The sequence below is a fragment of the Pimephales promelas genome, chromosome 15 (genome assembly GCF_988280905.1).
Source record: "Pimephales promelas chromosome 15, fPimPro1.hap1.1, whole genome shotgun sequence".
Classification (NCBI taxonomy): domain Eukaryota; kingdom Metazoa; phylum Chordata; class Actinopteri; order Cypriniformes; family Leuciscidae; genus Pimephales; species Pimephales promelas.
The window spans coordinates 31,896,660-31,913,939 of NC_142783.1; the positions used below are offsets into that span (position 1 = coordinate 31,896,660).

The 17,280-nt window shown below is 38.4% G+C and overlaps 1 protein-coding gene across 6 annotated transcripts in view; it reads left to right on the plus strand.

Annotated features, from left to right (window-relative positions):
• The window catches only part of atg2b (autophagy related 2B), a 29,970-nt gene that overhangs the window by 2,243 nt on the left and 10,447 nt on the right, over nt 1-17,280 (plus strand). For 3 of the 6 annotated variants that reach the window (XM_039666271.2, XM_039666268.2, XM_039666274.2), the window contains exons 3-31: nt 235-397; nt 991-1,143; nt 1,263-1,365; nt 1,904-2,066; nt 2,494-2,673; nt 3,185-3,281; nt 3,401-3,574; nt 3,978-4,129; nt 6,968-7,079; nt 7,172-7,415; nt 7,962-8,118; nt 9,213-9,305; nt 9,543-9,731; nt 9,830-10,103; nt 11,241-11,349; nt 11,449-11,656; nt 11,852-11,994; nt 12,087-12,244; nt 12,724-12,896; nt 12,975-13,125; nt 13,337-13,536; nt 14,381-14,461; nt 14,657-14,763; nt 14,981-15,073; nt 15,153-15,223; nt 15,307-15,383; nt 15,476-15,646; nt 16,514-16,646; nt 17,043-17,245. In XM_039666271.2, coding sequence (XP_039522205.2) covers nt 235-397; nt 991-1,143; nt 1,263-1,365; nt 1,904-2,066; nt 2,494-2,673; nt 3,185-3,281; nt 3,401-3,574; nt 3,978-4,129; nt 6,968-7,079; nt 7,172-7,415; nt 7,962-8,118; nt 9,213-9,305; nt 9,543-9,731; nt 9,830-10,103; nt 11,241-11,349; nt 11,449-11,656; nt 11,852-11,994; nt 12,087-12,244; nt 12,724-12,896; nt 12,975-13,125; nt 13,337-13,536; nt 14,381-14,461; nt 14,657-14,763; nt 14,981-15,073; nt 15,153-15,223; nt 15,307-15,383; nt 15,476-15,646; nt 16,514-16,646; nt 17,043-17,245 — 4,332 coding nt within the window. The remainder of the gene's footprint in view (nt 1-234; nt 398-990; nt 1,144-1,262; nt 1,366-1,903; nt 2,067-2,493; nt 2,674-3,184; nt 3,282-3,400; nt 3,575-3,977; nt 4,130-6,967; nt 7,080-7,171; nt 7,416-7,961; nt 8,119-9,212; nt 9,306-9,542; nt 9,732-9,829; nt 10,104-11,240; nt 11,350-11,448; nt 11,657-11,851; nt 11,995-12,086; nt 12,245-12,723; nt 12,897-12,974; nt 13,126-13,336; nt 13,537-14,380; nt 14,462-14,656; nt 14,764-14,980; nt 15,074-15,152; nt 15,224-15,306; nt 15,384-15,475; nt 15,647-16,513; nt 16,647-17,042; nt 17,246-17,280) is intronic. The other 3 variants (XM_089120548.1, XM_089120547.1, XM_039666276.2) reach the window with 3 other exon arrangements.

Genomic DNA, 17,280 nt, shown 5'->3' on the forward strand with positions numbered 1-17,280 from the left:
TCTCGCAATGAAAATATCCAAAGATATAGAATAGACATGAGCAGATAAGTTGGACGCATGATTGAACTTCTGAAATTTCCTATATCTTATCTGAGTGTAGCACCAAGGGAACATTCCATTGCCAAATATAACTGAGAGTGGCTATATTTTATACATATCCCCCTAAAAAAACATCAAAAATGATGTTTATCCGCAGTTTACCTTCTGTGACTTTAATATCTCATGCTTCTTCAGTCCCTGAACGAGATCCTGGAGTCTGTGGATGCACCGTTTGAGGTGAGTGAGGGCTTCATCCAGGCCATATGTCTCACTGTGCCATGGGCCTCGCTGCTCCAGGACAACTGTGCTCTGGAAGTGAGGGGCTTGGAGATGGTGTTCAGGCCAAGACCTCGAATGGGTAGGAAGCATCTTTCAAATCGCTTTCTCTTTAGATGATTATCTTGATCAATGCTTTAAATGCAATGCTGTGCATTCTACATTTCTGCGTTTTGTAAAGTTTGTTCTTATTTATAAAATCTTCACAATCGTTTTGTATTTTTATATTGTATATTATTTCTGTCTACGGATAATTTTTTAATACACATTGTTTTAAAATACTTTCTTTTTCCGTAATGATTTTTCTCTGGCAAGTGACGCATCATTTATTTTGTATTTAGATGTATTGTCTGAGTGAAACTGATTATTGAAAAAACCAAGTGTTTTGAAAGGACTTGGTTCTATCCCATGGTATTGGTAACTTGTTGATTAGATGTAAGCAAATCTGAATCCAAGCTTGCAGGCGATTGGAGGAAAGGGCTTTTATGCAGACAAAAATTGTAATTATTAGAGTAGTCTGGTAATTTCCCTAGAAGATCCAATTATTTTGATTAAAAAGTATGAGGTCAATTCATTTTAAATGAAACATATGCATGAATGAATTATTTAAAGTGAAGTGAATTTCCATTTTATGACTACTTTAATGTTGTGTATGCCCATTGTAAATCTTTTTAGCATCCGGCATGGAGCCCATGTGCTGGTCCAGCTTCATGACCAGCAGTATGCAGCTGGCCAAAGAGTGTCTAAGCCAAAGACTCACTGATGACCAGGGAGAGAGCTTCCAACCTCTGGAGGGTCTGGAAAAGTTTGCCGAGACTATCGAGACGGGTATGCCTCTTCCCGTAGACCATAAAATCGTATTTACTGTTTTTTTTGTTCTGTATATAGCTCTGATTATAGTCTGATTCCCTCTCAATGACAGAACCTTTCCCTGTTCTCTCTGTTAGTGTTGAGAAGAGTCAAGGTCACTTTTGTGGATACTGTCCTGCGGATGGAGCACATTCCTGAAAATTCGAAAACTGGCATTGCCCTCGAACTCCGAATCAATAAGTAAGTTCTAGAGCTGTAATTAAAGGGTTACTAAACCCCTGGTCAGAGCCTGACTCCACCCACTGGCAATATTTGAAAATGCTGAAAAAGTGGGCAGACCCCAGTGGAGATAGAGGGGACGAAATAGACGCTAAAACACTCTATCCTGATCGTTTTCAATACTCACAATTCCAATTCCTAACTCGCTACAGTGCTTTTGACGACACAAGCTCGCCTGGCGAGCTGAAACCTGCGTATGTCACGAAGTGCGGAACATCCAATAGGAAAATTCAACTGCAGTAGCAACCGTTCAACCTGAAGAGGGCAGCACTAAGACGTTTTTACACCATGTATTTTAGAAATAAAACGCTTTATAAACAAATGTCAAAAAAGTTACTCGAATCAATGACTGGTATTAATAAAGATCCATTCTTACAGATCATTAACTAAAAAAAGTTGGTTTAGTGTTTAGTTACTCTTTAAATATTTTCAACACAACAACATGATATGTTTACATATGAATAATCGCCGTGCTGTCTGTACATTTTGTGATATTTAGAATGGTTTACTGTGATGAGAGCGTGGAGGAGGGCTCCAGTGTCAACATCCATCAGCCTACTACATTTGCACATAAAAACCTCACTCTGGACGGAGCCTCTGTGTTCTGGGACGAGTTTTCAGAGTCGGCACGTGCCGGCCCCAAATCATCGCCCACTCAAACAGTGAGTTTATCTGTTCTGCTGCAATAATAAAAAATTACCTTTGGTCCCACTATATATTAAGTGGCTTTAAATGTAATTACAGCTGTAACTAATTTATGTACTTACATCTGTAATTACACAGCCCTTACACTTTAACCTACCCTTAAACCTGCCCATACCACCACACCTGTCCCTAACCTTACCCATATCACACCTCAATAGCAGCAAAAGTGTTTTACAATACAACATGAGCACAATAAGTACATTGTACTTATTTTTCAATGTAAGTACATAGTACTTAAAGCTACTTAATATAAAGTGGGACCTTACCTTTAACCAGGTTGTGGTGCAACCTAACCCTATTAACCCTTATCCCTAATTACAGTAACTTCAAATTAGTTTACCAGTACAAAGCCTTCTAATGACAAATGTTCCTTATACATTGAAGGATACTGAACCCAAGCTTTCACCAAGTTGGAATCCAAAAATCATCTGTGAGCCTCACCCTCAGTTCCCAGAGCCGGTGTCTTCCAGTACACCATTCGAGCCAGTGCAGGTGTGCTGCCTTAGTGGGAAACTGGAGCTGTCTGTGGTTCTGAAGCAAAACCAGGCTATGCCAGGAGCTAAGGTGGGTACATGCAGTATAACATATAATTAATGTACAGTCATTTGAATGCTAGCTGGTTATAAAGGTATTGCACAGATTAGCTTCCTCTGTCACAGTGGTCATTCCTTTAGTGAACGTGTTCCACATTGACAACTAAAAAGTATTCAAATGCTTTTCGTCTAAATTATAAAACAATAGAAATGTTGTTTAAAGTGAAAAGCATAAAAAAACTACTTTTTGTGTCCATCCAGTGGTATTTATTTATATAAATACCACTTGGTGTGATGTTTTATTGGTGTGATGTCACTCACTGATGATGGCTTAGGCCGAAACGCGTCTGTGTGGACATGGACAATAAATATTTATAAGATTCAACGAGAGACTGAGGTTTTTCATCTTTATTTTTATTGTGATGTTTTATTATCTAATTAATTTGCATTGACACATTTTTAGCTGTCTTAAATGTATTTCTGAATGGACAGAGAAGTCAAAAATTTTTAATATTAAGATTTAATGGCTGGTCTTTTCACAGTTGGATATTGACGGACAGTTTGATTCTCTAATCATGCTGCTCTCACCACAACAAGTCCACCTCTTACTGGACATGTTTGGGGTCTTCTCCAGCTCAGGTGACACTTTTTAAAAATATTTTTTTATTCATGATTCGACCTTATGTGTCCCTTTCTGAATAAAGTGTGTGATAAATGGTTTCCGCTGAATGTGAATAATTTGTTATATTGGAAAACAGCCGGGCAGGAGTGGTCCGCAATAGGAAAGGACAGGAAAAGTCGGCCCATGCAGCAGGAGGATGAGTATCGCCTCCACATGGAGCTCAACCGCTGCCTGAAGAAAGACACCATAACAGGTGCCACTGACCAGGACCTGTTTGAAAGCCAGACCACCAGAACGGTGTCCAGCAGAGGTTAGCTTAGCACATCTTTTACTTCTTAGTACATCTAGAACTTCTTAGTTCTTCTGCTTTCTCTAACTACATAATTAAAGGGTTTGTTCACCCAAAAATGAAAATTTTGTCAGTATTTACTCACCCTCATGTTGTTGTTCCAAAGCTCTATGTGTTTATTTGTTCTGCTGAACACAAAGGAAGATATTTGGAAGAATGTTTTAATCAAACAGATCTCATTCCCCATTGACTACCATAGTATTTTCCTACTATGGTAGTCAATGGGGAATGAGATCTGTTTGATTAAAAGAACAAATAAACACATAGAGGTTTGCAACAACATGAGGGTGAGTAAATACTGACAGAATTTTCATTTTTGGGTGAACTAACCCTTTAATGAATCTCTTTCTTATTGGTCGGACAGAGGACGTCTTTTTCTCCATGGCTGATATGGACATGTCACACAGCCTATCATCTCTGCCTCCTCTTGGAGATCCACCCACGGTGGATCTAGATCTGTCTGTAAATAGCAACTACTCCACCTCCCTGGGGGATTCGCCATCGGGAAATGTAACGGTAAGTCTTTGCTTTTGAACTCTGTGATTAGTGGTGCACGATATATCGGCCGATTTGGTCAATTTTTTACACATCGGTATCGTTCCGATGTCAAAATAGGGCCGATGTGAACAGGCCGATGATCATCCCTGTGTATTTGACGTGCGTGTAGGTGTGAGTGTGGGGGCGGGGATGTTTGTTTTTGCACGCGTATTAAAAGCGCAAGTGCGTTTAAACATCAAGCCACGAAGACTGGAACTGGTGAGCTGTTTTCTGCCAGCCTTCCTAATGCGTATTTTTGTCCCGCCAAAGCCATATTTGACCGGTAAGTGATGTAGATGAGTGACTGCTGCGCTTGTTTAACTGAGGGAACAGGAGAGAGTGAAAGCACCGGTCGCGCGCCGTCTTCAAAATGTCTTGCGCTTGTTTAACTGAGGGAACAAGAGAGAGTGAAAGCACCGGTCACGCGCGCCGTCTTCAAAATGTCTTGCGCTTGTTTAACTGAGGGAACAAGAGAGAGTGAAAGCACCGGTCACGCGCGCCGTCTTCAAAATGTCTTGCTCTCTCTCTCTCTCCCTCCCTCCCGCATGTTTATGAATTGAGTTGACTGAATATCTTTGAGAATACACGACGGTAAAATGTCGGAAGACCGAAGTTTTTTTCTTCTGAACTACTGGTTGTGAATTGTGAAACCACACTTTCAATAAACCAAAAAAATCTATCTGTTGATGAAATGTTTTCTGTGTCGACTGTCGAGACCATAGACTGTAAAAATAGGTCGAGACAAATCTCGTGCGATGTTCTAAACTGCCTGGATAATCACAACGTGTGCCGTGGTTCCGTTAATGACACGTCCGATTCGCGAACTAATGACTCCTTTGAACCGATTCACTTTAATGAATGGTTAAAACAACTGATCTGTCCAACACTGAGCTCAAGAGACATAAATCGGAAACACTTTACAATAAGGTTCCATTTATTAAAGTGTACATTAAATGGAACCTTATTGTAAAGTGTAAGGTTAATAGATTAATAGAATGTTAACAATTTTTGTTAACATTCTATTAATATTAGTTTCTATGCAGATTTACTCCATGACAAAACTACCCAGTCATTCAAGAATAATTCATTCTTTCCAAATAGAGCAATTCAAGTAATCTGGTGAAATTGTTTTTATATCACAATATATATCGCAGAAAAATAAAATATCACAATGTCATTTTTTACCAATATCGTGCAGCCCTAATCCTCGCTATGTGTTTTCTATACAGGGATATCGACATCGGTAAATATCGGTATCGGCCATAACAGCAATGTTAATATCGGTTATCGATATCGGCCACAAATTTTCACATCGGTGCATCACTATCTGTGATGCATACGTAGTATTAACTCTCAGGTGCTCTTCGTTTCGGAGTCACACTTGTTATCTTCCCGGTCAAAAGTGACCGGACACCTAAAAATGAAACTTAAACCATCCCAATAAAACCAATGCAATTTATTTTTGTTCTATAATATTTATTCTTTGTAATTTAGTATTTTGAGACAATTTAATTAAATTTATTAATATTTATGCAATATTTATGGTTTATTTTTGCCATGGAAAAATATAATTTTTTTTCTATATATATATTATTTTTTCCCAAAAAATATTAATGCAGTATTTTAGTTTAATATAGAGTCTAAAACGATCTCTGGAACGGTGACACATTAACCTCTAGAGTCTAGACCCATTATAAATTTCAGTTATCCCAGTCAATGGAGTGCATTGAGGGCATTAAAGAAAGACTGAATGAAAAAGTTATAGCTGTCCCACCTCATATTTTCTTGTGAACTCGCATGCAAAGTCAGCCATCCAAGATTATCCAATTATTGATAATTGCAAGAAGGGTTAAATGATAGGGTTAAATGATAGATTGTGTCACCGTTCACAAGTGTGACTATTTTTTTACGACCACTTAGCCTGCTCGGATCATGACCTCAATTTTTTTTTGTGTTCACATACCCAATGCCATAAAAGTCACCGTGTTTCGTAACATTCCGATGAAGCTGTGATTTTTAAAATTTCAAAACAGAAAATTTTTCGGTCAGAAATGACCGAAGAGCACCTGAGGGTTAAATGATAGATTGTGTCACCGTTCATTCATTAAATCATAGATTGTGTAATTAATTCTAAGACACTAGTGGCACCCACCGGTATTACAGCATATTTTGCAAACACCCCTTTTGTTTGTCACGCATCCCACAACTCAAATATCACAAATACATATTACAACTACTTTAACTGTGTTGCAATGGGTCTTGAGTAAGCATTTAAGTAGCCTAACCCTTTGTCTGAAGGGAACGTGAGCTTCTCACTTATAATAATCCCATCCAACGCAAGTGCATTTTTTTGTGCATTAGATATGCCAGAACGTTTTGAGTCTGTCTGTACTAGACATGTCAAAGTAAAACATATAAACTGGAACATATGTCTTTCGGAACAGGTGCGTGACGATGTTGTATTAAAACGTACATTGTCTCTTTGACGTGATCATGACCTGTCTAATATTTGAAGGTAGCCTAAATGCAACAAATTTTGGCTTTCACTCCTGTACCCAAAGCTGTATGTCTTCCCATGTAATGCGTCAATCAGGGTCCCACATCGACTAAACACAGCCTGCTACAATAGCTATGCCCCCAAACTCACTTGGTTGAGCTGGAAAGAGATTAATGTTTAGATGTTGCCTGGGGGCTCAGTGTCTACACTGTTTGAGAGAGATAAACCCATGTCATACTTATATCAGTCAATGGACAATAAACTGGATTTAGAGAATATCAATTCTCAAAAATCTTACATACTATTGACACATTCCCTAGATGGTGTGGGATGAGTACATGGAAGTTCCTAGACAGAAGGAGAAACAGACAAATGAGACACCGCAACTTTCCAGAGATTCTCAGCTTACCCACAAGTTGCTACGGCAGACGTGTGAGTCCCATCATCACCTTTATGATTTATGTTAATTGTTAACCCTTATGACTATCTTTTAATCGGTTCTATACCCTATGTGTGATCTCTAGCTCATCCATCTAAAGGCCATTGTGATGAGTCCAGGCCTGAGCTGGTTCTCAGGCTGACAGTGGGCAATCTCTGCCTGTCTGTCCTCCATATCGACCCCCTCCCACCTCCAAACTCCTCCCGCAGCCATCTTGCACCAATGGCTTCTGAGTTTTTCCATATTCTGACTGTAAATCAACTCCCTGGTGGTGGTTTCCTCCAATCACGAACCGTTTTTGATCGAGCCTGTCCACATGATCACCTCAGGTAAGCTTTCACTTCCTCCTTTTAAGTTTGTTTTTATTATATGTTGAGTAATAATGTATTTGACAAATGAACATAGAATTAAAAATGTGGTTCAAATCTATCCGTTTAGTTGAACTTGAGCTTTTTTAAAAATGGAAATATCCCAACCCCTTTAGTTGATTATGGTTGATTATTATTTTGTTATCAGCCTTCTTGCAATTATCAATAATTGGATAATCTTGGATGGCTGACTTTGCATGCGAGTTCACTAGAAAATATGAGGTGGGACAGCTATAACTTTGCATTCAGTCTTTCTTTAATGCCCTCAGTGCACTCCATTGACTGGGATAACTGAAATGTTTTATCCGTGGGTCATCACCATTATCACCATAACAATCAAAGCATGTATCCTAACATATAAACATGTATAAAGATAAAAAGAAAGGACCCAAGACAGAGCCTTGTGGAACTCCATACTTAACCATTGCTTATGTTTTAGAGAGTGTGTGTTTTAAAGTGCCACTAAACAAAGCAAAACATTTTTAATGAATTTTTCTTCATCTTCAGGTTCATTGGCCAGGGATTAAAGGTGACATACGAGCACTGCCAAGGCTCCAGTGTACGTACGCTGAACACGGATCTCTCTCTGAGTCAGGTGGAGGTTTTGGAATGCCTGTACTCGACTGACAGCCACACTACAAAGAGTGGAGCCCATTACACAGAGGTATTTTTTTGTCTGTTAAAGGGATAGTTCGGCCAAAAATGATATTTAACCCATGCATTACTCACCCTCAAGCCGTTCGAGATGCATATGTCAATCATGTTTCAGACGAACACATTTTCAGTTATTTTAAAAAAATGTCTTAGACCCTTCAGTGGATATAATGTGAAGAAATGGGGTCCAGCTCCTTCAAGTCCCAAAAATGTGCATACAACATTCACAAAAGTAATCCATCCGGCTCCAGTGGGATAAACGAAGGCCTTCTGAGGGTAATCCGTGCGGTATTGTCGTAAAAATATACATATTTAAAACTTTATAAATGAAAATATTCCGGCAACGATCAACGTACGTTCGGTACGTTCACGGGTGATGGAAGTCGGTCGTCCTACCTCTTCACATTACAGTGATGTGAATAAGTTTGGACACCCATGCTAAAGTTGCCTAAAAAGAGGAATAAAAAATCATCTTTTGGATATTGATCTTAATGCCTTAATTAGAAAAATGAGGAAAACTCCAACCTTTAAGGACACAAATTTTCTTTGTGAATGAATAATGTATCATACATAAATAAATGGTTTTCCTTAAAATACAGGGTGCATTAGTCAGGACACCCCTATGTTAAATTCCCATAGAGTCAGGCAGATTTTTATTTTTAAAAGCCAGTTATTTCATGGATCCAGGACAATATGCATCCTGATAAAGTTCCCTTGGCCTTTGGAATTAAAATAGACCCACATCATCACACACCATTCACTATGCCTAGAGATTGGCATGGGGTACTTTCCATAAGATCATCTTTCAATGCAAATCAAACCAGCAATTAGGCTAACTGAAGTAAAACCATGGGTGTCCAAACTTATTCACATCACTGTATATCCACTGAAGGGTCTAAGACATTTTCTAAAATAGCTGAAAATGTGTTCGTCTGAAACAAGATTGACACATGCATCTCGAACGGCTTGAGGGTGAGTAATGCATGTGTTAAATATCATTTTTGGCCGAACTATCCCTTTAACAAGTGTTGTATGTGCACAGAATAGTTATTTTATATATATATATATAATAACAATGATTTATTTTTTCTGTGTCAAACATAGCTTCTAACGTTTGACGTCCCAGCCAGTAGTGAATCTCCCCCTCCTACATGCCTACATTTACACTACAAACTAACAGAACGCAGAGGCCCGCAGGTAACTTCCTGAAGTGTTGATTGGAGATTTTTTTTTTTCATACTAAAATAAATTACCACACAATTATGTTCTTGACTAGTCCATCTATGAAATTATTATTATCATTGATTGTTATTTTTTTTGTTTTGTTTTTTAAATGTATTTATTTTTTACTTTTTATACTTCAAATTAATCACAAATCTAGTCACTTGCAGACAGTAAACATGGTCCCACTTTTTTTTTTCTCTTTAACACCAGGGCGGGCAGGTACGCCTGAGCACTATACCTCGTAAGGCAGAATTGCAGGTGGAGCTGGGTAAAGTGCGCTCAGAGTGTGACGTCAGCATTGTGGACCGGCTCAACTCCCTACTCCAGCCTCAGAAACTGGTTACAACAGAGATGATGGCATCTCACATGTACACCTCCTACAATAAACATGTCAGTCTGGTGAGAAACATAAGCAGCTATCTCCATCTACTTCATTTACTTTCTTTTACTTTTATATCACTTTGCATCTTATTGTGGTTGTGTGTTTTCCTCACAAGCACAAAGCCTTCGCAGAGGTCTTCCTGGATGATAGTCGCACCCCAGCGCACTGCCACATGTCTGTGTCAATAAATGCACCTCTACTGGTACTAGTGGTACGGTTTCCTATCCCAGACCTGCGCTCGGATCAGGAAAGGGGCGCCTGGTTTAAGAAGTCCCTGCAGAAAGAGCTGCTTCAGCTGGAGCTGGAGGATCTGGAGCTCAAGACGGAGTTCACCGGAGGAAACTCATCAGAGCAGAACAAGATGGAGCTCACTTTCAAAGAGCTCAGTGGTACTAATTTACAAACAGATTCGTCCTGATCATGCCATAAAAAAAATCTCGCAGCTTTGCGTTTTGTTTATATTCTGAGAGTATGAGTTAAATAATGAGGAATGAATTCAAATGTTCTCCTACAGTCATACAGGATACAGAGATCCTTTTTATAGACATGCTTCACTTCTTCTTTTCTAAAAAGTATAAACCATATTTTATGTCTGCTAGACTTGCTTTTCCTGAAGGTTTATATATGCTTTCTTGTAGGGGTGTAACAATATATCGCAATACAACAATACGTATCGTGGATAGTGACAATATGTATCGTGGATAGTTCCCCCAAAATAAAAATGACTGTGTGAGAAAAAAAAAATCAGGTTTTCAATATGTATAATATTGGTTATGTATAATAATGCAATGTGGGAACATTTGTAGGTGCTGATAATGCCAAATGTCTGATGTTACCAGTAAAAAGTGGCCGACATTATTTTAAATATATTTAGTCAATGGAAGCGTGCAAGCATATTCATCTAAAATAATTCTGTAATTTCAGCTTCAGAATCATGAATATTGTTATTCTGGTGTCACCATTGTCCTTGGGTTACAAGCACCAAGTCCAAGCCTATTCATTTAAACTCACAATGTAATATCAAATTTGGCATTTTAATCAACAGTACATTTTTGGTTAACTTTATGTCTTGGAGTATCGCAATAATATCGTATCGTGAGTTCAGTATCGTGATATGTATCGAATCGTGACATGAGGGTATCGTTACACCCCTACTTTCTTGTTTTTGTTGTCTAACATACACTTGAGTGTAAAGGCACCAATAGATACCAGAGAGAAAATGCCCATTTATTATAAAAAAATCAAGAAAGAGCAAAAACAATTCGAATTGTAATTTTTTAAAAATATTATTAAATTATAATATGCCAATATTAAAATTTTTGTCATCTCTGCTGGCTATATTTGTGCACAACCTAACAATGTAAATCAATTTTCTAAAGATTTTTAAAATTTCTTAGAGTAAAATATAATTTGGAGATGTTTTTGCAATACAAAACCTCATAACATAATATCCAAAGAATATTAGATTATTTTGTTTTTTAACACATTTAATCACACAATGTGTGTTTTTTTTTTTGTTGCACTAGGGTCATTTCAAAAAGACAAAGCTCACCCTGCTGCCAGGTTCTTACGAGTAGCTAACACCATGGAGGAGGACATGACATCGTCCGACTGTGGTAAATTCGACTGGCCCAGGTAGGCCGTGCTCTGCGTATCCCGTTTTGTTTATCGTAATTCTGAAAAAATGTATCCAAATACAGAAACTAAAATATTTTCTGCTCCATTCCTATTCAGAGTGGTTTTGAAGGTGAACCCCAAGGCTGTGCGCTCCATCTTAGAGCGTGTAACAGCGGAGGAAGAGGAGGAAGAAGCAGACGGCCACTCACAGGAGGAAGAGGAGGAAGAAGAAGGAGCTGCCCACTCCTTGAAGGATGTGTGTGATTTTGGCAAACCTGAGCCGTCCCCTTTCTCCTCCCGACGTGTCATGTATGAGAATGAGGAGGTATGGAGATTTTTATTTTTTTTCTGAAATTAACTTTTAAATTATATTATACATTTGTTGATTTTTCTTTTTGGCTAATTATATATAATTTAATAAATATAAAATTGCCGTGTGTTAAGAAAAATACGTGCACCCATTATGGGTCAAATATTAGTTATTATCTGTATAATAATGATAACTTTGCGCCTCATGCAGATGGTCATTCCAGGAGACGTGGTGGAGATGACAGAATTCCAAGATAAAACCATGAGCAACTCCCGCTACATCCTTGAGCTGTTTTTCCCTAACGTGCAGCTCTCTTTGCCCAATAATGACTTTTATGAGAAACTACACAACAGGTAATTATTTGTAATGAATGAAGACAATTACAGCATCCTCAAATTTCATATTCATGTTCTAGTGAGTTCCAGCTCTTTTTTTCTTCTCCCAGGATTAATAACGACCTGTTGCTATGGGAACCCACCGCTCCATCTCCAGTCGAGACAGTGGAGAACATCCCGTATGGGGTGGGTCTGTCTGTAGCCAGTCAACTCTACAACACGTACAGTAAAGACAGCTTCAGCCAGTTTAGATCTACTGGCCCTGAGGGTAAAGAGCATTTCCCCTTCTGCTCACTTGAATATTTAAAGGGATACTCCACTTTTTTTTTGGAAATAGGCTAATTTTACAACTTCACCAGAGTTAAACTGTTGAGTTTTACCGTTTTTGAATCCATTCAGCCGATCTCGGGTTCTGGCGGTACCACTTTTAGCATAGCTTAGCATTCATAATTGAAGTGGACAAGAACATTAGCATTTCTCAAAAAAAAAAAAAGACCAATGTTTTGATATTTTTCCTTTTTAAAACTTGACTCTTCTGTAGTTACATCATGCATCGTGGAGTTGTAAAATGCGCCTATTTCCAAAAAAAAAAGTGGAGTATCCCTTCAATGTCAGACTAGAAAAAGCATTTACATGCTTTTTGATACTATTGCCAGCACTTCTTCATAGAAAGATGTTGTTTTCAGGTAATAATTTCATCTGATATCCTATGTCTGTTGGTCTTTTTTTCCTATTATGTGTGTGAAGAGGAAGAGAGTGGTTCCGAGGAAGAGATCCTGCAGTATTACACCCCCGCTGAACTGGGCTATAGGAACAGAAGGAAGAAGAGGAGTAAGATCCAGCCTAAGAACTCTCAGAGCCTCTTTTCCATCGTCCTGTCTGTTAACCACGGCCTGCTGGCTCTACAAACACACCTAAAGGTTTTACATCAACATCATGCTTTAATATTGAGTCATTATATAGCCATGGCTTTATGTAATATATGCCAATACTTCCAGCAGGATGATAATAGTGTACTACAAAAAAAACACGGTGAGTTCTGGATGGAGGTGAAAAACGGGACTCTGTTTGGCGTGACGCAGCACGAAGGCTACAAAGACCAGCATTATGTCTGCTTCCACACGTCTCAGGCCTGCCTCTATCACCACGGTAAACAAGAAAAGTTATATAATGACCCATATAGATTTCTGGTACATGTGTAGAAATAATATATCCTCCTATTTAATTATATTTTAGTGCTTCTTATGTGTATGATAATATTTTTATCTTATTAAAATATCAAATATCTTATATTAAGGGTTAATTAGTTTGTATGATGATTTTCCCCCTACATTTTTTCATTGTGTATCTAATTGGTCAGGCACGGTGGACGGGGATGCCCCAGAGTGGAGTGTTAATCTGCCCTGCAGGACGCGTCCTCATTGGCTGGAGCCTGTTATATATGCGACTGAATCGGCCTCAGAGAGGGCGTCTCCCTCAGAAGGGCTCAGTCTGGAGCCCCACAGCATGCTGTCTGTCGCTGTTAAAATATCCTCCCACAACACTGAGCGCAATGTCAAGGTAACACACATAACTGGATTAGACACATTACTGTTTAAAATGTCAACATAAATTACTGTTTAAAAGTTTGGGGTCAGTAATAATTTGTTTTAAAAAAAAAGAAATGAATACTTTTGTTCAGGTCAGGAGGATGCATTAAATTGATCAATACTGACATTTACATTACATTGTTACAAAAAATTTCTGTTCATCAAAGAATCCTGTAAAAATATTAAGCAGCACAACTGTTTTCAATATTGTTAATAATTAATGTTTCCTGAGGATCTAATCAGCATATTAGAAGGATTTCTGAAGGATCATGTGACACTGATGACTTTAGGAATGGCTGCTGAAAATTCAGCTTTGACATCACAGGAATAAATAGACAAGTTATTTATAATTTTTATACTATTTTATAATATTACTGTTTTTGCTATATATATATATATATATATATATGAAGAGTTCAGATGCAAAAGCCTCTAAATGCCATTTGAAATTTTCTTCTTTAATGATGATTTTTATCAAACTTGTATATTTAAGGTCAGTAATTTCACTTAAATAACAATTAATAGGTAATTATCATTGCCATTGAACTGAAATTACTGAACTTAAATATACAAGTTTGATACAAATCATCATTAAAGAAGAAAATTTCAAATGGCATTTAGAGGCTTTTGCATCTGAACTCTTCATATATATATATGTATATTTTAATAAATGCAGCCTTGGTGAGCATAAGAGACTTATAAAAAATAAAAAGTAGTTTTAAAAAGTCTTAACAACCCCAAACGTTTCGGTTCTGAGCTGTTTGTGTTTTTAAACCTGTAACTGGATCTGGCTGTATGTTTTTCTGTATGTTCAGGAGTTTCTCATAGCCATTGGCATGAGGGGAGTCACGCTGGAGCACAGAGTGGTGCCTTCAAGTCTGGGCTGGTATGACCAGGTAATAATAATATGTACAAAACCTCATGCAAATCACCTGAAATAAAAGCGCATATGGGCTTTGGAATTGTGGGTTGCATCTTAAAAGTTTTGGTGATGAATGAGTTGTTGACTCAATAACAATCTGATTAATTTCTGACCAAGACTGTTGTTAATGTATCAATGCCAAACCCTATTGGTTATCTTTCCACTGTAGATAGTCGACTTTTTAAATGTGTCAGATGAGCCGGTGCTTGGCTACACTCCCCCTTCATCTGTGTCCACCCTCCACCTGCATCTATGGAGCTGCTCCCTGGATTATAGGTGATGCGTTTAGCTAGCTTCTAGCACTATCTTTTCCAGTACATCTATCCAGTATTTAAAGGGAAAATGGTGCCTCACAAAACTGTTTGGGCGCTTACAATGGATTCATTTCATTCAAGCAAACAAATGAGGATCAGGAACCAATCCTCATAATCTGAACAGATTTCTATTAAAAGGGAAGCACATTATGATCTAAGCAGTAGTTTTCTCTCTCTAGACCTTTGTATTTACCCGTGAGGTCTCTGCTGACGGTGGAGACCTTTAGCATCTCCAGCAGTGTGTCTTTAGATCACTCTTCCTCCAGTTTAAGGTAAAAACTTACATTGTCTATAACTGAACATATCCTAGTTACTTTTTTTTCTAATCGCTTATGATTTCTTCCCTTATAGAATAATTTTAGATGAAGCTGTATTGTTTCTGTCTGACAAAGTCAACGCTGTGTCTGTTAATCTGGCACGAGGTGAGGAGCTCTACACATTTGTGTTGTTTCAGAATATGTCTACAAAGCGCTCTGGCTTCATTTTCTTATTTTTATGTTTTCAGATTATGTGCAGGTGGTTGATATGGGGACCCTGGAACTGAGGATCACTGCAGTCAAACCAGGAGCAGATGGCAAAATGGTATAGAAGTCCTCCGTTAAAGCAAAGAGTTGTCTACCTTCTAATGCAGAACGTTCCAGTGACTTTATCTTGTGTCAATTATGTCTCTGTAGACGGAGCCAAGGTTTGAGCTGCGTTGCTCAAGTGATGTTATTCACATTCGCACCTGTTCAGACTCCTGTGCCGCTCTCATGAACCTTATTCAGTACATAGCCAGCTACGGAGATCTACTGCCCCCTTCAGGAATGGAGGCCAAACGCAGAAGCACGAAACAAAGGGTGAAGGTCTGTTCAATTGAAAATCTGACTTAAAGGAGTCGTTCACTTTTAAAAAGACTTTTACTGATAATTTACTCACCCCCATGTCATCCAAGATGTCCATGTCTTTCTCTCTTCAGTCGAAAAGAAATTAAGGTTTTTGATGAAAATATTCCAGGATTTCCTCCATATAATGGACTTCATTGGGAACCAAACGGTTCAAGGTCCAAATGAGAGTTTCAGTGCAGCTTCAAAGGGCTTTAAACGACACCAGACGATGAATAAGGGTCTTATCTAGCGAAACGATTGGCCATTTTTTAAGGACAAATGCTCGCCTTGCTCTGTTCTACATAAAATGAACGAAATGACTCGAAAAAAGATTTGTCCATTTTGATAAACGAGTTCAAACAGGAGAGTCACGAACGCTCATCACTTAACAGAGCAAGACGATCATTAGTGCTTATAAAACTTAAACTTTTTAATTTATTTTTTGACCGATTGTTTCACTAGATAAGACCCTTATTCACCGTCTGGTGCTGTTTAAAGCCCTTTGAAGCTCATTTGGACCTTGAACCGTTTGGTTCCCAGTGAAGTCCATTATATGGAGAAAATCCTTGAAGGTTTTCATCAAAAATCTTAATTTCTTTTTGACTGAAGAAAGAAAGACATGGACATCTTGGATGACATGGAGGTGAGTAAATTATCAGCAAAAGTTTTTTAAAAGTGAACTACTCCTTTAACATGTCAACAGTGACGCATTCAATCATGCTTAATATTTAAAATCAAACTATCCAAGTAATTATTATCAGACAACCTTACCAATTTTTTGAAAAGTTGAGTAGTAGTTGGCTAATTTGAGTTTTTGTCATGATGAACATGTTTAATGTTCTCCAGACTGAAGCAGTGAGCCGTCCACCAGCTCCGGCACCTCTACTTCCTGAAGCGGAGCAGCAGATTCTTCAGGATCTGATGAGTGATGCTATGGAAGAGACAGACAGCCCGCAGAGCCATATTCTGCAACAGAACGGTCAGACTCGACTCTGCTTTTTTTTTTTTCCTGTGGTGAATGGCTTTTGCAAAATTCAGTCTAGCACTTATTTTAAAACCATACATTAAACAGCATTCACCATCCAACTTATTTCTGAGTGAAACGGGATATTCAGCGATTAAAAATGTATGGCGGAGCTTGATAATATCAATCAATATAATTAACATCAGTAACGTCAGTAACATTCACACTGTGTTTCTGATCGACACATGACACACAGCTCATATCTCCCTTGCTACAAGTTTCCTAAAGCAAAACCACACAAAAAAAGTAGACACGTTTGTGCAGCGATGAGTGGCTCTCTCGCACTATATATTTAAAATATGAATAACACTAAAATAACACGGCTCGCATTGAATCTGTTTTTTTGTGTAGGTATCAACGAAGACCATTCACATGATCACGAGCCACCCCGTTCTGATCTCTTCCTTTTCCCTGATGAGAGTGGAAACCAAGGGCAGGATCCGAGTCCCACGTACCCAACCCTGCACTCGCCCCTCATCTCTCCTCCTGCCCCTCCTGTGCTCCACGACTCTGATGACTTCTGCATCCTGGACACGCCGGGCTCCAGAATAGAGGTGAGAGCTTCATTTCTTACATATTGCAGGCAGAG